Source organism: Nyctereutes procyonoides, unplaced genomic scaffold (genome assembly GCF_905146905.1).
Source record: "Nyctereutes procyonoides isolate TBG_1078 unplaced genomic scaffold, NYPRO_anot_genome, whole genome shotgun sequence".
NCBI classification, from domain to species: Eukaryota; Metazoa; Chordata; class Mammalia; order Carnivora; family Canidae; genus Nyctereutes; species Nyctereutes procyonoides.
The window spans coordinates 45,615,662-45,638,372 of NW_026575024.1; the positions used below are offsets into that span (position 1 = coordinate 45,615,662).

The window sequence follows — 22,711 nt, forward strand, 5'->3', positions numbered from 1 at the left end:
ACAGATTGATAGAAGAACCAACTGCTACTTTACTAAAAGACTTTCAGGTTTGCCCTATAGCTACCGATGGAATCATTCAGCCAAGAAATTAACTTTTTCTCCTTTTACCTGCTTTATATATCTGCTAAGCAGGCTGCCTGGCTGCCAGTAAATGTTATTATGCAGTTAACTGTTTGGTATTTAAGACTCTTATCAGAAAAGAAACAGAGGCCACACTATTTTGTTTTTATAGTAGGAGGAAGGTTTTAGTTTTCCTTTTTTCCATGCATTAGCAGGCATTAAGCTGAGTTTATAGGAAGTTTTAGTTTTCCTTCCCAAAGATTAAAAAGTTAAAAAACAGAATTTAGAGCATTCTTTAAACTGTAAGATACAAAACACCAAGGCCCAGCAACCTTGACCTATATAAAAAAGGCCTTTAATGATAAATGATTTCTGTACCATTAGATGTATGCCAAATGTGGTGTGATGTGATAGACTCCTAAACCATTCAGGCAGTGTTTCTGTTTGACATTGGGTCACAAAATAATTGACGTTTTTAATCTATAAACCAGTTTGTTCTTTCTATGCCATTCCTGATAAATGCATTTTAGTATGGCAGTGTCAATGGTACTTGGGTAAAATGGGAGACTTCTTTTTTTTCTATTTGCACTACTGATTCCTTACCTTACATACAGTTATGTAGTCTCCTTTTAAGTTACGTTGAAAATTAGGGCAAGAGACATATAGCTTACAACCCCTTAAAGATGTTACATATAATAATTAGAAGAGAAGTATTTCACTTTATGCTGAGAAGTGTCATCTCCTTAAAAACTTTGATGATAGACTGTGTGTAAGAATCAATTAGGTAACATTTTGAGAAATTTACATCTTGTCATTTTCAATTTCCTATTGATTTTCCATCAATTAAAAGGTAAATACATTTCAGTAAAATGATGAATTGGTTAATCCTTATTATATACCAATTCTAGAACAATTTCTTAGCATATGAGTTAATTTTTTCCCCCCAGTGGAAATCCACACATCTCTTCTTTAGACAGTCAAATGTATTAGTCTCTGTTCCCAGAGATGTTGGTCTTCAGGGACTGGCCTGAAGCACAGTGTAGTGTCACCGTTGAAGTCAATAAATATGTTCTGAGCAACTGATTTCCGTGAGAAGCCACAGTAGGTCCTACTATGAATTCCAGTGTTTGCCTTCAAGGAGATGCCCTTTCTGAGGCCCAGGGTAGTATGTGATAAATGCTGGTTACATGGGGTAGGCATGTGCTACATGAAGAAAAAAGATGTGCTTTCACTGACATGAGTATCCCAAGGCTTGGTGGAGGAGGTGGCATTTGAACTAGCATGCAGGAATGGGAAGGATGTCAGTCAGGGGGAATATGGTAGACATTCTAAGGTTCAGAGATGTTATGAGTAAAGGAGCAGAAGCAAGAAAGCCTAGTGGGTAGTTATTCAGCCTGGTTAAAGTCTGATATTCTTATAGGGAAGTGGTAGACAATGAGTTTGGAAAGTTACATCATAGAACTTCTTAGTACCAGGTGAAGAATTGAGATTTCCTCCTGGAACCCATGTGTGCATGTATCTATGAATACATGTGTGTGTGTCCATGTGTGTTGGGGCAGGTGAAGGCAGGGCTTGTGGACAGAGCAGTGACATCACAGGTGTGCAGCTGCAGGAAGATGAGGCTGGTAGTGCTGTGAAGGATGAACTGAGGGAAGGAGTTGATAGAACTGAAGAAATCAAAGTTGGTTCAGACAGGAAGAATTAAGAGCCTAAATTGGGTGTTACCATTGAAGTGGAAAACACTAAGGAGGGGGAAAGGGTTTATCCAATTAGTGATACTTCTGAATTATAAAAGGTAGGATGTCTTTTTTTTTTTTTTTAAAGATTTTATCCATCCATTCATGAGAGAGACAGAGAGAGAGGCAGGCTCCGTGCAGAGAGCCCGATGTGAGAGTCAATCCTGGGTCTCCAGGATCACGCCCTGGGCGGAAGGCAGACGCCCAACTGCTGAGTCACCCAGGCATCCCAAAAGATAGGTCTTTTAAGTGGTTGTGTACTTTTTAACTATAGCAGGAACTTGGATATCTACTAAGAAAAATCATGAGGTAGTAGTTGTCCATCTTCTTAATGTAAAACTCTAGTTTGGTTTCATAATAGGACATCCAGAGCTTTCATACATCCAATGGCTACTCTTCAGAGTCATGTGTTCTTTTACAAGAATAAATAATTGGTCTACTCATTCCCCAAGTTTGTTTCCACTATTAGTTTACTTAGTAGACTTTTGTTTTTTGGTTAATAGCAAAAAGACAAAGTTGGAGCCCCCCGCCCTCGAATCCTCACAAATTTTACTATAATTTAATAATACTTTCCCTCTATTATATATTGCATTTTTTGTCTTGGGAGTAAACTCTAATTCTGTTAGTCTTTAGGTATGTTCTAGTGCTCAATTTTTCATATGAGCAATGACTAAAGAATATACATAAAAACACATCAAATCCTATGTACCCAAAAGAGATGCAGATGATATTTGTGAATGAGAGTATAAATTTGGGGGTAGAAATTGTGAAGTTTCTTTGAACTGTTGTACTGTGAAACATATTCTACTAAAAGTAGAACTAAACTAGAGACTTTACAGCGGGATTATATGGGACTAGGCTTGGCTGGAGGTCATAGGACTAAAGGCTAACTGGGGAGTTCACTTTGCTGTATAAACCTTCCTGCAAGGGTTACATGGAGAATGGTTATGCAGGTTGATACTTCCACTTCTGATACGAATAGTAACAATGGCTAATGATAATTGCACACTTACTCTGTGCCAGGTGCTACATTAAGCACTTTATATTCATCAACTCATCTAATATATTCAACAATCCTGGAAGTAAATACTGTTGTTATCCTCATTTCATGGCAGGGCTCAGAGGGGTTGATTAACTTGCCCAAAACTACACAGGGAAGCAGAGCCAAAACTCAAATCCAAACCATTTTTACTTTGGCATCTGTGCTGTTAGCCATCTTGCTTCCCTGCCACTTAGGGCGGTATGGGTGAAATGTTCTTTATAAGTCGGGAGAAATTCCTGATCCAATAAAAACAGCCTGGCCACATCATGCAAAATATTTCAATTACCCATTTAGATGTTGCATTTGTCCCCAACCTTGGGAGAGAGTGAAATGGTTTCAGTATTCCAGCTATGTCAGATGAGCCAAGGAAAGCAGAGTGCCTGTCTCTGAACTGCTCATGTTTCTAATAGAAGGAGCATCTGCTTGAGTAGGCTTGGTGGGGCAGAAGAAATACCTGAAAGCCATACTGAAGAACTTCTAAGCGAAAAGACAGATGCGCACCTGGTGCTGTGGTGGAGCCCTGACAGGAGAGGTGGTAGAGTTGTGGTTGGGAGCAGCCCTGATGTAGGGGAGGCACCAGACAAGGAAGACACCCTAATGTTTCATGATGGGAAGGGTTTCACTCCCAGAGGACAGACTGCAGCTCCCAGGAGCAGCCTGACCAAGGCAGGCCATTGTAGGGCCTGGGCTCATCTCCAAGGGCTAAAGTGACCAGTGATATGGAGGGGACACACGATTGAAATAAAAACATCATGGCAAGGGAAAAGGGGTCATAAGACTCTCCTGAAGTATCCATATTTAAAGAGGAAATAGATTGGAATCTCATGGAAGTAGAACCTGAGACAAGATTGGAGTGTAAGTGGTTTATCTGAGAGGTGGTCCCAGGAAGCTCAGATAGAGGAGAGAGGAGAGTGATACGACCAGTAGTGTATGAACCAAGTAGGTTACCATTGTGAACACCTGGATCTCAGTTCCATCGGGAATCCTCGGAAGACTGTGTAGCACACACATCAGTGTCCTCGAACCCAGAGGAGGGGCAGGAGAGGGAGGGGCTTATTCCTTAGCTCCTGTCATTGTCTGGTTGTTGTACCTGGCTCCACTCCAGGCTGCTGCACAGCAGTGAGGGAAGCTCCCAGGCCAGGAGGACACTGTGCGCAGTACTGGGATGGTGAGGTTCCCATGGATATGGGTCTAGCCCTGTCATACCTGCTACTGGAAAGAGCAGTTTGGGGGAAGGGGTAAAGTGGTTGAGTTATTAAAGTTATCTGTATAAGCCCCGGTTTCCTATCCTTACTGGCCCACGGTACTTCATTCACCAGCAGTCTCATTGAACCACTGCCCAGTTATAAAAAGTACAAGAATCTCTCTAAAGCAGGGGCCTGGGCAGTTGCCCAGGTTTCTAATACTGGGATGTTGTACCTTGTTCGGGATGTTGACTCACCCTCACCTCTGCCATCCTCAAACTTGTGAATTTTTTTTGACTTAGGTCAATGAAAAATCCAGAGGTATTCAGCTGGACCTCTTTTATCTTAATTGCTTTTTTATTTTTATGTGTTTCTAGTCACAAAACAAGTAAAAATTCAACTGAATTACACAACTAGTTTTTCAAGTCCTGGCACTAAAACCAGATCTGCAGATCTTCTTTCAGGAGAGGCTAGAAAATGCTCTTTTCTCCAGGTTCACTGGACCTTGAGCTTCTACCCGTAGGTCTAGAGCTTATCCACTGCTCCACCTGGTGAGCCGTAGCAGCCTGCCAGCCCGCAGTGAGGAAGAGGGGATAGCTGTTTTCTTTGAGTGGGGTGTGTGCTCCATTCCACTGGATCTCAAGGGCAGATGAAGTTTGAACTCTCCATGTCCTGCTTCCTTTTGAGGGTGCCTCCCAAGTGGGTGATATGGGTCAGATTAACAGCTAACACTTAATATTGGTTTTACTCTGTTTTGGGTACTGTTCTAAGGACTTTATATAATACATTTATAAATATATATAAAAGTACACACACACACACTCCTTACAACAGCTTTACAAAGTAAGATTTATTTTGATACCCATTTTTCATATTAGGAGATGGAGGCCCAAAGCCATGTCTCCAGATGTATACCTGGTCAATGGCAGAGACTCAATCAAGAAATACATCAACTTGCTTCTCGGTTACTGGAAGAAAGGTTTCACTTAGGAGAATGGTGGAAGGAAGCCTCTCTGGAAGGGACTTAGCCGCCTCCTTACAGTCAAGAATGAAAATAACCATATTTCTAAACTTTTCTTTGTGGAGACATTTGGCTACACAACTATCATTCCTTTGCTGTCTCTGGAGGAATTATGTAACAGGAGTGTTATGTGTCAAAAGCCTTTGCAAGTGAGAAAATGACATTCGCACACACACACACACATATATATATATGCATATATATATATGCACACATCTTCTATTGGAGTGATAGGGAAGAGAGAAAAAGGGAAGGAAAAGAAGAAAAGGAAACAAGTTGATTTAGCAAGAGGAAGATAAGTTTTATGGAAAACATTGTTTCTTTTCTCCCTTTGATAGTACAAGGGATTACAGAAGTCTCCACAGGAGAACAAATATTGATTTCTTATTCTTTAGAAGATTTTCCAAACTTGATATGCTCATATTCTATAAAATACTATATTATTAGGGAAAAAACTCATTTTCATGTAGTCTGAAAAAAAAGTATTAGTGCTAGAACTATTTTGGAAAGGGATCTGGCAATAATCATCACAAGTGAATATAGAGTTAACCCTTGAACAACATGGGTTTGAACTGTATGGGTCCACTTATACACAGATTTTTAAAAATAAATTTATGTACAGTACTATAAATGTATTTTATGTTTTTCTTTTCTCTGGCTTGCATTGTTGTAAGAATACAGTATATAACACATATACAGAAATATGCGTTAATCAACTATTTATGCTTCCGGTCAATAGGAGACTATTAGTAGTTAGGTTTTGAGGGAGTAAAAGTTTTACACAGATTTTTGACTATGCAGGGGATTGGCTATATACATATGCTTTGTGTCAGACATCCAACTCTTGGTAATCTGTCCTCAAGGAATAGAAGTTCCAGGGACACCTGAGTGGCTCAGTTGGTTATGTGCCTGACTAGTAATTTCGGCTCAGGTCATGATCTCATGGGTCCCAGGGCAGGCTCCGTGCTCAGCAGGGAGTTGGCTTGAGATTCTCTCTCTCCCTCTCCCTCTCCCCCTCCCCGTGCTCATACTTGCTCTTTCTCTCTCTCTCTCTAATTAATTAGTTACCAAAAAATAGAAGCTCTAGTTAGCTTAATAATGTTAATACAGAAAAAAAGATACAGAAAAAAAAGTAAGGTTTGAGGAAGGGATGAGCGTTTTAGGAAGAAGGACCTTGCTCAGGAGATAGTTATATCTGAGCCACCCTGTGAGGGAACCACGGAGCATATACAGGGCAAATTAAGAAAGGGCTGTTGCCTCGATATTCTGAGACACTTGTTAAGCTTCTCTTCTTGAAAACCATGACTTTCTACTGTTTTAATCAAGGCAATTGCATAGGCCTGGGGGTATCCGGGGGAAGGATGGTGCTGGGGCGTGTGTGTTTATTTTTTGAAAATCACTGATTGGTAAAATTGAGGAATACTAAATTTCTATTGAAGTTTCTATATGCTTTTCTCCTACTTTTCCCATTTACCCTACATAGACTCAATTTTATTTATTAGGTAGAAGTTCCATTTAGAGTCTGTTTTAGTAGGTCTGATTTTGTACTGGTTGAATTAGTAAGAAATTAGTTGTAGATTTCAATTTATTTTTAGAGATTTTGTATTTGTTTTTCAAAAAAGCTGTTATTCAGTAACACAGTTCGAGTCTCACTGATTTCGTTTTGAGTATTGTAGCATAAGAGATGGGTATTGGATTCTCACGTACCCGTTTGAATTCTGTGGTCAAAAGCAAATTGTTCAATTCTTGCTAAGTCCCACAAGAGCAGGGAAATAGTAATGGTTGTTTTGAGGATTAAGAAAGGTAATGAATATAAATCTCCTTGACTCCTGGTAAGTACTTAACAGGTGTACTGATCCTGCCACCACTTTCACTCACCCCTGTCCCCATCATCTCTATCTTTGGTCTCCACTAGGGTAGCCATTCTTTTGTGCTGGCTTCTTGCCTTTCGTCTAGGATGGTAGAGACACCAGCTCTGGGGATGGAGAGATTACCCAAGAATTAAAGAAATGGGACATAAAGCCACCAGGTGGTAACTGCTCATAATTGGTTAATGTTATTAATGATTTACCCAACAAAATTATTTTCAGAACATATCTTTCAAGCCTAAATTTAATGGATCCATTCTAAAATTAAGACAGTTCCAATGCCTATTGGATTTAATGACCAGAGATAGCTCTTTATGTCCTCAGTTGTGAAAATTTGATTGTGTCTGTAATCTATCACTGGCAAAGTGAAAGAAGTGTTAAGCATTGGCATGATGTGTTAGTTCAAGTGGCCATAACAAAATACCACAGACTGGGGCTTAAATAACAGAAATTTATTTTCTCACAATTCTGGAAGCTGAAAGTCCAAGATAAGAGTGCCAGCCGAATTGATTTCTGGTAGGGCCTCTCTCGCTTTGGGTTGCCGATAGCTGCCCTTTTTCTGTGTCTCATAGGGCCTTTTCTTTGTACATTTGCATGGAGAGAGATCTCTGGTATCTCCTCCTCTTAGGAACTCATTTAACCTTAATCACCCTTACCTTACAGGCCCTATCTTCTGATAATCACACTGGGAATTAGGACTTCAACATAAGAATTCGGGGAGGGGGATACAATTCAGCTGATAACACATGGTAAAGTAAAAGAATTTCTTCAGGATTGCTATATGTAAATTTTTTTACAAAAAAGATTTTGTTTATTTATTTGAGAGAGTGAGCAAGAGAGAGCACATAAGCAGGAACAATGGTTGAGGGAGAAGCAGAGCTGAGCAGGGAGCCTGATGTGGGACTTGATACCAGGACTCCAGGATCATGACCTGAGCCGAAGGCAGATACTTAGCCAGCTGAGCCACCTGGCACCCCTATATATAAATTTTTACTAAAATATTTTTTTAATCTCAATTTAAGTTAAGGACTTGCTTATATAGAAACTAAAAGTTATCATTGTACTGTGTGAAAGCTGGAAATTTGGTCTGATAGCTCTGTTTCCATTCTGCATTCATCTTGATACTTCTCACGTCCCCTGTGTGTGAAAAAAATAACGTAGTAAGAAAAACTAAGATTTTCTCAGGATTTTGCAAAATGTGAAGTATAGCATAAATAATTTTCAAAGTACAATAATGGTTAAGATACCTGCTTTGACTACTGTAGTTAGTAGTTATTAACTAAGTCATCATTACCATAATTCATTTAAAATATTTTTATTAAAATTCAATTTAGTTAACATGTAGTGTATTCGTAGTTTCAGGGGTAGAATGTAGTGATTCACCAGCTGCATATAACACCCAGTGCTCATTCCATCACCTGCCCTCCTTAATGCCCATCATCCAGTTACCTCATCCCCCTCTGTACCTCCCCTCCAGCAGCCCTCTGATTCCTATAGTGAAGAGTCTCTTATGGTTTGCCTCCCTCTCTGTTTTTATCTTATTTTATTTTTTCATCATTACAATAATTCTAAAGTTGTTGATCTCTCCCTATGTATGCCCTTTCCCATTTCACAATGAAGTTCTGGTTTTAAAACTTACCTTCTGGGATCCCTGGGTGGCGCAGCGGTTTGGCGCCTGCCTTTGGCCTAGGGCGCGATCCTGGAGACCCGGGATCGAATCCCACGTCAGGCTCCCGGTGCATGGAGCCTGCTTCTCCCTCTGCCTGTGTCTCTGCCTCAATCTCTCTCTCTGTGACTATCATAAGTAAATAAAAAAAAAAAATTAAAACTTACCTTCTATTTACTCATGAGTATTTCCAGTCATGTTTATTTGCTTTGCTATCACTTTCTGCATCTCCTAAAATTTTTAAAGAAACTACAGATGGATAACTGTATCAGGGGAAAAGGAAGAACTGAACTGAAATCCTGGATTAGAGATTTACCTTAAGCACTGAACTACAGAAAGTAATAGGAAGGCGGAGAAACATTGATCATTATGTCAGATCCTTAAATACTGATACACACCCCTTCTTTTGGCAATAACGTCTATCTCTCAAAAACTTTTCAATTCCTAATATTATTCCAGTGTCAACAATAATATGAAACACGGCATTCTCTTCAGCTTCCCTGGCTTAGAAACTGCTTGTGAGACATATAACAATGTCAGAATTTTAAGATTAAAGACCACCCTATTTCCTGTTGCTAAGCAAACAAAATGACAGACTATTTTAAAAAAGAAAAGAGTCACCTGTCTCACTGCCTGATCTTAGCAAATGGGAAAGCTGCCAACCTGATGAAGCCCAGCTTGTATTTTACTGGAGCCACTATTTTACTTTGTAAACGTTGAGCCAGTTCAAATGTATGTAACATTGCCTAATAGCGAGCAGGAGTTAATTCTTATACGTTTCTTTACATTTTTTTTTTTTGTTATAAAAGTTTACATAATTGCTGGTAGGAATGTAAAATGGTGTAGTAGATAAGTGGTTGCCCAGGGCTAGGGGCTGGTCAGGGAGGATGGGAAGTGATTGCTGAAGGGTACAGGGTTTCTTTTGTGGGCGATGAAATGTTCTAAAATTGATTGTGGTAATGGCTGCACACTTGTGACTATATGGAAACCCCTGACTATACGGAAACCCCTGAATTGTTATACTTTAAAAGGATGAATTTTATGGCATGTGAATTATAGCTCGAGAAAATTATTTGTAACGGTTTACGTCAAGTCAAATTTGTTAAGTTGGAAAATGGAACAGTTGAGCAAAGCAATGTTCATTTTCTTGGCAAAATTCTATACAAACACATTTTGGTTAATTTCTTTTTCCTATGTTAGGTTTATCTTTACGTAGGTAGGTATAAGTATACTAAATATATAATTTTGGATTTTTTTCACTTGTCATATCTAAGCATTTCTCTTGTTCCACCATAGTCTGCATTTGCTTCATTTTTGTGACTTCATAACCTTGCCCCATTTTATGCAGCTGGCTTCAAACTTTTCATGATTGTAAATCTGCAAATGACTTGTTTGCCACATAGTTTTTATTCCCCTGTTAGGCTTACTTCCTTAGGATGTTTCCCTGTAAAAGTATAGAATCAAAGACAATAAGGATATTTAGGAAAATTCATGCTGGATTCTTTCCCGTATGTTATCAGAGGATTTTGCCTGTTTATTTTGCTACCAACAACAGGAGCTTCTATTTCACCGAACCTTCATCACTACTAGGGATTTTTTTTTATTGTTACTGTTGTTTTATTTATTTTTTATTGAGATATATTTGACATATAATATTGTATAAATTTATAGTATCTAACAGGTTAATTCAATACATTTATATATTGTAATATGATTGCCATTGTAGTGGTAATTAACACCTCTATCACATTATGTAATTACCATTTCCTTTCAGTGGTTAGGATAATCGACTTCTAGTCTCTTAGCAAGTTTGATGATTATAATATTGTTGTCTATATTCACCATGCTGTGCATTAGGTCTCTAGGACTTATTTACTACTCATTGCAAGTTTTTACCCTTAAACGATATCTGCCATGTCCTCAGGACCCCTCTTCCCAGGGGTTATTTTTCAAGTAAACATTTTATTCTAGAGTAATTTTAGATTTGCAGAAAACCTGCAGAGACGGTACAGTTTCCTTGGATCCCTCACCCAGTTTACACAGTTGTCAACAACCTACATTACAACGCCACATTTGTCAAATCTAAAAAACCAACTTAGGTATATTACTATTAACTAGACTCTGGTCTTTATTCATATTTTTTAGTTTTTCCATCAATGTCCTTTTTATGTTCCAGGACCCAATCCAGAATTGGGTATAATAATTTTAATTTCTAAAATTTAATATAATGGGTTTAAAATGGCATTGCATTTTTGTCAGTCATGTTTTTTTTTTAATTTTGGGTTTTTCTTTTAAGAGGTCAATTTTCTTTTAGATTTATTTATTTGAGAGAGAGAGAGAGAGAGAGAAAGAGCATGAGAAGGGGGAGGGATAGAAGGGGAGAGAAAGAGAATCTCAAGCAGACTCTGCACTGACCTGAGCTGAAACTTAACCAACTGAGCCATCCAGGTACTCCTAGATGTCAAATTTTTAAGGGAATATTTTTAATTATTCTGCTTGATAGTGGGAAGATTGGGGGTTAATTTCCATCCCAGTGAACTTGCTTTATCAGAGTAATAGTCCTGTTGCTGAAAAACTAGAAACACATTTCTGTGGTCTTCCTGACAAAAATACATAACCTAAATGTAAACACGGTGAGACATCAGCCAAATACGCATTGAGAGAGTCTGCAAAGTAGCCAGCCTATATTCTTAAACAATGTCAAGGTCAAGAATGACAAAGACTGAGGGGCTGTCCCAGATTAAAGGACACTCAAGAGGTATGACTTGGATCCTGAACCCCTGGAGAAAAGTTAGCTGTATAAAGGACATTGTTAGGCCAAGTGTCAAAATTTGAATGTGGATTGTGGGATAGAAAATAGCATTTTATGAGTTAAATTTCCTGATTTTAATCATTGAACTCTGTCTACTCATGAAGGACAATGTCCTTGTGCTTGGGAAATACATACTGAAATGTTTGGGGGAGAAGGGCCAGGTATCTCCAATTTACCCTCAAATAGTTCAGGAAAAAATTGTGTGTGTGTAGGTATGTGTGTATATAAAGATTCACATATATGTATAAGGAGAGAGAATGATAAAACAAATGAGCACAATGTGAACAATTGATAAATCTAGTTAAAAGACACTAGGGGTGGGCAGCCCAGGTGGCTCAGTGGTTTATATGGAGCCTGCTTCTCCCTCTGCCTGTGTCTCTCTGCCTCTCTCTCTCTCTCTCTCTCTCTCTCTGTGTGTGTCTCTCATGAATAAATAAAATCTTTAAAAAAAAGATATTAGGGGAGTTTTTGTTATGATTCCAGCAGTGTTGATTTCAACATTTTCAATTATATCAAAAACTCCCCCCCAAAAAAACAACTAGAAATACAGCAGCAAAAATTTCCTATTGGGTCTCAACAGATCCTCAAATGCAAATTGTCTCTTTCAGTCCTGTAGGTGAACAAATGCACAAATTCATAGATTTTGATTCTATGCATAATTAAGAGCCACCTTTTCATAATACCTATTTATTATAAGTCACTAGAATTTAATGTTCTCATTAATTAGTATATCAGTAATTAGGATATTAGTAGAGTTTGTTGGGGACCCATAATTCCATATTCTAAAAGGTCTAGAATGCTTGGCAAAATTGGCACTTTATGACCATTGCTGTCATAGAGATTTGTAATTTCTCCTGCTTTTTGGAAGTACCCTTTGTTAACAGTGCCATCTTGAATTGTTGCTGTTTTTCCACTTACTGTGGTTCTAGTAAGCATTAACTGTAAGTTAAATCATGATTACATCCTACTTTTGTTGATTGTGTGGGTTACTATTTAGATACTGTTATTTCTCTCCATTTCTTAGCTCTTGGGGTTCTTTGTTCAGTGTTCAGTAGGAATGGACTTGGAGTCTTTTGCCTCTTACTAAGAAGCAATCAGGGACACTTCTTGTGGCTCTCCTTAGGTGGCTTTCTCATCTCTAAAACATGCCCACTCCTTTGTTTATGTTCTGGCCTTTAGAAGACCAATGAAGAGGGAGGTGTGTACTCCTTGTACTGAGTTAGTAATCACTCTAGTATTGGTTCATTAACACTCCCTAAATGGGCCTTGAAAGTGAAAAATCAAAGTCCTCTCAAACTCACAAGTCTGATCATTGATTTGCCTCAAATTTTCACTAAATGACCTCAGCATATGGCCAGCTGAAGTTCTCTACAGTAGCTCATCACTTGAAGGCATATATTTTTAAAACTGGGGGGTTTTTGAGCACAGGAAAAATGAAAGTAGTTGTTAAATTAGTACCATGATAATAGGTGATTTACACCTGTTTGAAAATGTGTCTTTGTTCTTATATCAGTTTCTCAATTACAAAAGGAACAGAAAATATAAAAGAAATAGAAGTCACAAATATTTATATCAGTGAATCAAGATGTTGATTATGATTTTGCTATTTAAACCATATGGTACAAAGGAAAATTCTTAATAATGACATAATTACCTCTTTGGATGATGAAATGGCAATATATTATAAGTTAGTCTTGATACAGCAGTTTCAGTTCTAGAAAGCTGTCTTGTTAATGTACTTGCATGTACAGAGAGGCCTACACTCCAATAATAATCATTGTAGCATGGTTTAGAATGGTAGATGGTGGGAAACAAAAGTCCATCAAGGTCCATCAAAACAAGACTGGTTAAATAAATTATGGTACATTTATAGAATAAGATAATATCCAGCTGCTGAAATTATGATGTAATCTGGTTTCCAGACCAACATTTAAGAAGCTTGGAAGTCACAACATCTTCCTAACAAGTAAAAAGCTGAATAAGCCAAAAAATCAGCAATTCTTCTTGGATCTCTCAGAGAAGTGAGGTTACAGAGCAATTGGCTATCTCTAAAATTGGAGAGACCCAACAGTGAACACAGAGAATCACAGATTATTAGAGCAAAGCTGAAACCACTAAAATAAACAGTTCCGAGATAGAGAAACCTGAACTGTAATTGACAAATTGTCAGAGGCTCAGCATAGACAGACCTGAAAAAGAAAACCTCCCGGGAGACCTAGTCATAGTCTTTCCTCCCCCCACTTCGTGTTTGTCCGATTGATTGATTGATTGATTGATTGATTTAGGAGAGGACTGGCTTGGAACATACACAATCCTCATAGCAACTCTCTCAACATCAAAAGCTGCTTTTCAGACTTGAATATTCTTTTTTTTACGGTTTTTAAAATTTATTTATTCATGAGAGACACAGAGAGGCAGAGACACAGGCAGAGGGAGAAGCAGGCTCCCTGCAAGGAGGCTGATGCAGGACTTGATCCAAGGACCTGATCACGACCTGAGCCAAAGGCAGATGCTCAACCACTGAGCCACTGAACTTTCAAAACTACTTTTCAAGGTGCATGGATAGTTCTGGACTCTGAATTCTGTTCCATTGATCCTTATGTATATCCTCATGCCAGTACAGTCTACAATTACCCTAGTTTTGTAATAAGTTTTGAAAGTCAGAAATATTAGGCTCCAAGTTTGCTCTTTTTTTTTTTTTTGGAAAATTGTTTTGGTTATTCTGGGTTCCTCATATTTCCATATGAATTTAGCGTCAGCTGGCCAATTTCTGTAAGAATGCCATGCCAATGCCAGTTTTTGGTATACAAGTCTTGTACTTCTTTTTAAACTTATTCTTCTATGTTTTTATGCTATTGTATATAGAATTGTTTTCTGATTTCAGTTTCAGTTTATTGCTAGTGTATAGAAATAATTATTACTATTTGTATATTGCTTTTGTATCCTACATCCTTGCTGAACTTATTACCTCTAATTGTTTCTTGTGATTCCTGAGGGTTTTTTTATATGAGATGATGTCATTTGTCAATAGAGATAGTTTACTTCTTCCTTCGAAGTCTTGATGCCTTCCATTTCTTTTTCTTGCCATACTCTCCTGGCTAGAATCTGCGTGCCTTATTAAGTTGAAGTGGTAAAAGCAGACATTTTTGTGTTAATCCTGATCTTAGGGAGTAAGCTTTTTAGTCTTTCTCCATTGACTATGATGTCACTTATGTGTTTTCCATAGATGCACTTTATCAAGTTGTGGGAGTTCCCTTTTATTCCTAGTTTCTTTGTTGCTTTTTATCATGAACATGTGTTGGATTTTGACAAATGCTTTTTATATGTCTATGGAGATAGTCTTTTGTTTTTTCTTCCCCCCTTTATTGGCATAATGTATTACATTACTTGATTTTCATGTTGAATCAAATTTGTATTCATGGCGTAAATCCTACATAGTCATGGTATATATAATTCTTTTTATGTGTTCCTGAATTCAGTTTACTAGTATTTTGCTGAGAATTTTCACATCTATATTCATAAGAAATATTAGCTTGTAGTTTTCTTTTTTAAAGACATCTTTGGTTTTGATCTTAGGGACTGGCCTTGTAGAATGAGTTGAGATGTATTTCTTCCTTGCCTATTTTTGGAAGAGTTTATGAATGGTTGGTGTTAACCCTATAGATTTCTGGTAGAATTAACCAGTGAAGCCTGGTGCTGGACTTTTCTCTGTGGGAAATTTTTTGATTACTAATTGAATTTCTTGCTACAAGTCTATTCAGATTTTTTCTTTCTTCTTGAGTCAGTTTTAGTAGTGTGTGTCTTTCCGAGAATTTGTCCAATTTGTCTAGGTTGTCTAATTTGTTGGCATATAATTATTTGTAGTATTCTGTTATCTTTTTTATATCTGTAAGGTTGGTCACAAAGTGCTCCCTTTTGATTTCTTATTTTGATAACTTAAATTCTTCTTTTTTTTCCTTAGTCTAGCTAGAGGTATGCCAATCTGTGGATCTTTTCAAAGAATCAGCTTTTGGTTTTGTTGATTGTCACTATTGCTTTTCTCTAATTCTGCTCTGATCTTTATTATTTCCTTCTTTATGCTCACTTTGGATTTAATTGGCTCTTCTTTTTAAAATTTCTTTTCTTCTAAGATCTTATCTATTATTTGAGAAAGAGAGCACATGCCCATAGGTGTGCGCACATGAGGAGGGGTGCAGAGGGAGAGGCAGAGAGAGAATCTCAAGCAGCCCATATTGAGTGTGGAGCCCAGTGCAGAGCTTGATTCCCTGACCCTGAGATCATTACCCAAGCCAAAATTAGGAGTTGGATGCTCAACTGACTGAGCCACCCAGGTGCCCCTTCTTTTTAAAATTTCTTAACATGGAAGGTTAGGCTGTTGATTTGAGTTCTTTCTTCTTTTTCAATATAGGCTTTTACAGTTATGAATTTCCCTCTAAGTGCTGCTTCTTATAGGTTTTAGTATATTGTATTTTCCTTTTCATTTATCTCAAACTCTTTTCCTGTAATTTCTTTTTGACCCATTATTTAGGAGTAATTTTCACATATTTGTGAATTTACCAAATTTCCTTCTTTTTTTGACTTATAATTTTATTTCATTGTCATCAGAGAACATACTTTCAACTCCTTTAAATGTATTAAGACTTGATTTATTGCCTAAAATATGGATCTTTCCACATGCACTTTAGAATATGGATTCTGCTGGTGGTGGGTAGATACTTCTGTATATGCCTGTTAGGTCTAGTTGGTGTATAGTTGTTCAAGTCTTCTATTTCCCTATTGATCTTCTGCCTACTTATCTAGATCTTCTATTTTGTCTGATATTAGTATAGCCACTTCAGCTTTCTTTTGGTTACTATCTACATAGTATATTTTTTCATTTTCCTTTCTTGTTCTTTCAACCTATTTGTGTCTTTGAATCTAAAATGAGTCACTTTAGATGGCATTTTGTTGGATATGGCTTTTTAAAAATTCACTCTGCCAATCTCTGACTTTAATTGTAGTGTTTAATCCATTTAAATTTAATGTGATTACTAAAAAGTTAAGATTTAGGGGTGCCTGGGTTAAGCATCCAACTCCTGATTTCAGCTCAGGTCATGATCTCAGGATCCTGAAATTGAGCTCCACATTGGGCTCTGTGCTCAGTGGAGAGTCTACATGAGATTCTCTCTCTCTCTCTCTCTCTCTCTCCCTCCCTCCCTCCCTCCTTCTGTCCCTCCCCCCACTTTTCCCCCTCTCCCTTTCTATCTCAAATAAATAAATATATCTTTAAAAAATACTAAAAAGGTAGAATTTGATTCTGCCATTTTGTACTTTGTTTACTATATATCTTTTTTGTTCTTTTAATCCTTCACACTGCCTTCTTTTGCATTAAACATATATTTTCTAGTGTGCTATTTTAATTCCTTGTCATGTCTGTTACTGTGGGTTTCCTGGTATTATAATTAATATTTTAGCTTAAAATAATCTATTTTAGACTAATACTAACTTTAATAGCATGCCAAAATTTGTCTCCTGTATACTCCATTCCTTTCCCACTCCTTTGTGGTGTAGTTGTAGTATAAAGTATGTCTTTATATCTTACATGCTGGTCATCCACATATATTTATAATTATTGCTTGATGTACTTGGCTTTTAAATCATATGGGAGAAAAAAGTTATAAAAATGGATTTATGCTATCTTTTATGTTTACCAATGTAGTTACCCTTATTAATGCTATTTATTTCTTGTTTTTTTTTTCATTTTTTTAATTGAAGTATGGTTGACACAAAATGTTACATTAGTTTCAGGTGTACAACATAGTGATTCAACACCTCTATACATTATGCTATGCTCATAGCCACAAGTATAGCTACTGTCTGTCACCATACAGTGCTATTACAGTATCATTGACTATATTCCCTATGCTGAACCTTTCATCCCCATGACTTACCCATTGTATAACTGGAAGCCTATACCTCTGACTCCCCTTCACCCATTTTACCTCTCTCTCCCCTCTTCTCCCGCTGACAACCATCAGTTTTTTCTCTGTATTTATATGTCTGTTTCTGCTTTTTTTTAACTAAAATTTGCTTATTGCATTTGTTTTTTATATTCCACATATAAGTGAAATCATGTGGTATTTGTCTTTCTCTGCCTTATTTCACTTAGCATAATGTCCTCTAGGCTCTATCAATGATGTTGCAAATGGCAAGATCTAATTCTTTTATGGCTGAGTAATATTCCATAGGGTGTGTGCTCATGTGTGTACACATATATACATGCATACACACACACTACACTCTTATCCATTTCATACACACACCTTCTTTATCCATTTATCTATCAGAAGACACTTAGGTTGCTTCCATATCTTGGCTGTTATAAATAATGGTGTAATAAACATAGGGGTGCATATATCTTTTTGAATTAGTGTTTTTGTTTTCTTTGGGTCAGTACCCATTAGTGGAATTACTGGATCATATGGTATTTCTATTTTTAAATTTTTGAGGAAATAACATACTATTTTCCACAGCAGCTGCACCAATTTACATTCCCACCAAGAGTGCACAAGTGTTCCTTTTTCTTTCCATGTTCACCAACACTTTTTATTTCTTGTCTTTTTTATTCTAGCCATTCTGACTGTGAGATGATAGCTCATTGTGGTTTTGATTTGCATTTTCCCCAATTATTAGTGATGTTGAGCATCTTTTCATGTGTCTGTTGTCCATGTGTATGTTTTCTTTGGAAAAATGTCTATTCAGGTCCTCTGCCCATTTTTAATCAGATTATTTGGGTTTTTGGTGTTGAGTTGTAGAAGTTCTTTATATATTTTGAATATTAACCCCTTATCAGATGTATCATTTGCAAATATCTTCACTCATTCAGTAGGTTGCCTTTTTGTTGTACTGATGATTTCCTTTACTGTACAAAAGCTTATTTTGGTGTATCCAAATACTTTACTTTTGCTTTTGTTTACTTGCCCACGGAGGCAGACATATTTAGAAAACTGTCGCTAAGACTCATGTCAGAGAGATTACTGCCCATGTTTTCTAGAAGTTTTATGGTTTCAAGGAGGGACAGTATATTTGAAGAGAAGCAAGACCTGGATTCTGATTTCAGCTGAGTGTGTAATGTTTTCTTTCTTAAAATTTGGGCCTCATATTTTCCCATCCATGGAAGAGAGATGTGAATACATCTCCCCATCTATTCTGTAGGGCTCTGTGAACTAAATAGTATTAAGTATATAGAAATGCTTTGGTCCCTTTAGGAGAAAAGCACTTAACTTCAAGGTTTCATTATTGTTACTTCCAGTTCTACTTACCATTATGTGTCCGTGATCAAGCCACTGAACCAGTTGCTTCTGTTGCTCCACTCAGCACCTCACTTCTCTTTTTTTCCATCCCCCTCTCTCTTTTTAATGAAAAGACAATACTCATTTTCCTCATAGATATGACAGTAAGTTTATTCTTATTTTTTTCTTATTATTTAAATTCAATTAGTTAACATAGGAGTGCCTGGGTGGCTCAGTTGGTGAAGCATCTGCCTTCAGCTCAGGCCATGATCCCAGGGTCCCAGGATCCAGCCCTACATCAGGCTCCCTGCTCAATGGGGAGTCTGCTTCTTCCTTTCCCTCTGCTGTTCCTCCTGCTTGTGTGCACACGCATGCTCTCGCTCTCTCTCTTTCCCTCTCTCTCTCTCTTTGTGTCAAATAAATAAATGAAATCTTAAAGAAAAAATCAGTTAACATATCGTATATCATTAGTTTCAGATGTAGAGTTCAGTAATTCATCAGTTGCATAGAACATGACAGTAAATTTCAATTCCTTTATATGTGTTTAAGATTACTTGAAGATGTTCAGGAAAAACTGTTGTTATTTGCAGTTTGACTGGCAATTAGGATTATTTTGCACAAATGGGGTATATTTTAATGTAATCCTGAATGTGATTATTTGAAGTTTTTTTAATATTGTGCATAATACTAGAAATAGAGTTTTGAAACCTCCTCTAGTCCTTTTTATGCATCTTTCCCTTCCTTCCTCCCACTCTTTCTTTCTTTTTGTGTAATATCTCCCTAGCTCTATGAAATCCAAGCTTCTCTGTGAAAAGTGGTTAGAAATTCTAGCTTTTTTTTTAAATTGTAAAATATACTTAACATAAAATTTACCATTTTAGCCATGTGTCAGTGGCATTAAGTACTTTCACATAGTTGGGCGATGTGCGCCTGTTTTTGAAAAATACCAATTCCATAGTTGCTGGGTAATATTTTGTGAACCAGTATTGTTATTCAAATTAAATAGTATGGACCCAGCACCTGGGTGGCTCAACGGTTGAGCATCTGTCTTCGGCTCAGGCCGTAATCCCAGGGTCCCAGGCTCGAGTCCCACATGAGGCTCCCTGCTAGGAGCCTGCTTCTCCATCTGCCTGTGTCTCTGCCTCTCTCTCTCTCTCTCTGTGTGTCTCTCATGAATAAATGAAATCTTAAATAAATAAATAGTATGGACTGCATTGTTTTTCTGACTTATTTTGTGGAAGCCATGAGCGAGGTCGGTATTCATTTTGGTGGTCACGCTTCCTTTTCTTCACTTCATCTGAGCACAACCTAACAACCTACCCATTTATCCATAATACATTTAACTCATGTCTCCTTTGGTGTCGCAGGTTGCAAGGCAGGTAGGAATTAACTCGGGGACAGCCGCGTCAAGAGGACTGTATCACCCAGCAACAATCTTTATGGGCCGCCAAATGTCAGCCATGTTGAGCATCCGAGGTTTCCATGCAGAGCAGAAATCTCCCCAGCCCACAAAGAGTGTTTCAATTCCTGACCCACATTCACGCCGACAGCCAGCCCGGAGTGGTGACATGACAGACAGCTGTGTAGGACAAACTCACAGTGACACACAGCGCTTAAAGAAGTCTGACAAAATAGATGGCAAGACATCTCTTCAGATTGGTGAGAAAATGCCAGTCACAGGCAGCGCATTGTCTGAGGAGGAACAAACTCACTGCTCACAGATAGGAAGCAACACACATCACGGCGAGAGTAGTTTATCTGAAGGCAAAAAGTCTGCCCAACTCCATTCCCTGTTGCTGGCAAGATTAAGTCCAGAGAACAGAACTACTGATGTAAAGTGTGACAGTTCCAACAGATCAGAGGGATCAGAGGGAGAAATACTGACACAGGAACATATTGAAGTCAAGGAAGAAAGAGCCAGACTGCCAGGTGCTCCCATATCAGCCTTGGAATGCTGCGCATCTGAAAATGAGTGTTCTCAAGAGAAGGGTTCGGCTTGGGAAGGTTGCTCAGGTGGGGTGAGAGGCTGAGATTGTTTGCTGATTTTTATTGGGGTTTAGTTTTGGGGGTCGTAGCAGTCTCCTGTCAGAACGACATACACTCTTTAATTTTATCTCTGTTAGAAAAACAAGCCAGTGATGTTGGCCAGTAAATTCCATTCTAATGAATTCTTGAATATAGGCATGGAAATATTTTACAAGCTAATATGCCGATTTTAAAACCCACTGTGATATTTTAAAATATACTTGTAGTGATTTTTCACATACTATAACTAGTTGTTTCTACACATCTTTCTTTAGCTGACTAATTCTGCCCTCGAAACTAGTTGTTTCTACACATCTTTCTTTAGCTGACTAATTCTGCCCTCGAAGCAGAACATGTTCACCTCTCCCTGAAATTAGTGATTGGTAATCTATTCATATCCGCTTTTACAGATCATCTTCCTCCCAGGGACCCAGAGTCACAGAAACCCTTCAGAAAAATGCAGGAAGAGCAGGAAGAAGAAAGTTTGAGCAGCAGCAGCAGCAGCAGTGACCTCACAGTCTCTGTAAGTGAAGATGATCTCATTTTCAAGAGTCCAGAACCACAGCCAAATCCAAGTGACAAGATCGAGGGAGAAGATGGAATAGAGGCCTTAAAATTAATCCACTCTGAGCAAGAAAGAGATGCCCCGTCCACTGAAAAACATAATTGTATTTTGCAAACCCTAAGCTCTCCTGATTCAAAAAAAGAATCCTCCACTAACTCACCAACAAGAGAGTAAGCCATTCAATTTTTTTTATTCTGTTTTTAATTATAGACATTTTTAGAGACCATTCCACTGGGAATGTATTATTGAACCCTTAGCCATAGATGAGTAAGTTCCTTAAGTGTCATGAACAGTCTTTTAGACAAGGTCTAATTTTCTTTCTTTTGTTTTGTTTAATGAAATAGCTTTTAAAGTCTGAATCATGGTGATTGGCAGTTTACAATTATATCCAATCGATCCTTGGTTAATTTGTGAGTTATTTCCCCCCACACCCTGCCCTCCAGCCTTGTAGAAAATAAATCATTTTGAAGTTGTGGTAACAAAGAAGGTGACAAATAGTTAAACTTAACTAGGAGTTCAGCTTTAGAGGCTAAGAACTTTGTATCTAATTAATTTGCTTAATCCTTCTATTCCTTGTCATGGTATTTTATGGTTAAATAAGAGTTTGAGTTCTGCCAAGTGTATTTCTAAGTCAGCTTTCGTTTTCTGAATATAAATATGAGGACCCTGGAATCTTTAATGTTAAATAGGAACAACATCGGTATTATATATTCTGAGCACTTAAAATATCCATCTCATAGGGGCACCTGGGTGGCTCATTTGGTTGAGCATCTGATCCATGATTTTGGCTCAGGCTATGATCTCATGGGTCATGAGATTGAGTCCCCTGTCAGACTCTGTGCTGAGCAGGGAGTCGGCTTGAAAATTCTCTCCCTTTGCCCCTCACCCCACTCATGCACACACACTCTCTCTAAAGTAAATAAATAAATCTTTAAAAATAATATCCAGGGATCCCCGGGTGGCACAGCGGTTTGGCGCCTGCCTTTGGCCCAGGGCGCGATCCTGGAGACCCGGGATCAAATCCCACATCGGGCTCCCGGTGCATGGAGCCTGCTTCTCCCTCTGCCTGTGTCTCTGCCTCTCTCTCTCTCTCTCTCTCTCTCTCTCTCTCTGTGACTATCATAAATAAATAAAAATTTAAAAAAATTTTAAAAAATAATATCCAACTCATAAAAGCTCATAGATGGTTTTCTATTACTGACTTGTGTAGAGAACATGGAGACTGTTAGAAAACCAATTGTGCAGTGAAAATAGCATCACATCTCTTGTAGGGGTAGAAGGAACCTAAGTTAACAACCCAATGTAGATCTCATCTCTTAAAAATGAGGAAACCAAGGCCAGGACATAGAGGTGACATTTGAGCCATTGGGGCAGACCTTCTATACAGCTTGCCTCCCAAGCCTCCACACTACCCCCAGAACTTTCTTTCATACCGTGATGGTGTCACTCTTTTCAACCATC

The 22,711-nt window shown here is 37.9% G+C and overlaps 1 protein-coding gene across 3 annotated transcripts in view; it reads left to right on the top strand.

Annotated features, from left to right (window-relative positions):
• Positions 1 to 22,711, top strand: part of KIZ (kizuna centrosomal protein) — a 130,143-nt gene that overhangs the window by 25,600 nt on the left and 81,832 nt on the right. For 2 of the 3 annotated variants that reach the window (XM_055345482.1, XM_055345473.1), the window contains 2 exons: positions 20,028 to 20,673; positions 21,096 to 21,420. In XM_055345482.1, coding sequence (XP_055201457.1) covers positions 20,028 to 20,673; positions 21,096 to 21,420 — 971 coding nt within the window. The remainder of the gene's footprint in view (positions 1 to 20,027; positions 20,674 to 21,095; positions 21,421 to 22,711) is intronic. The other variant, XM_055345490.1, reaches the window with a different exon arrangement.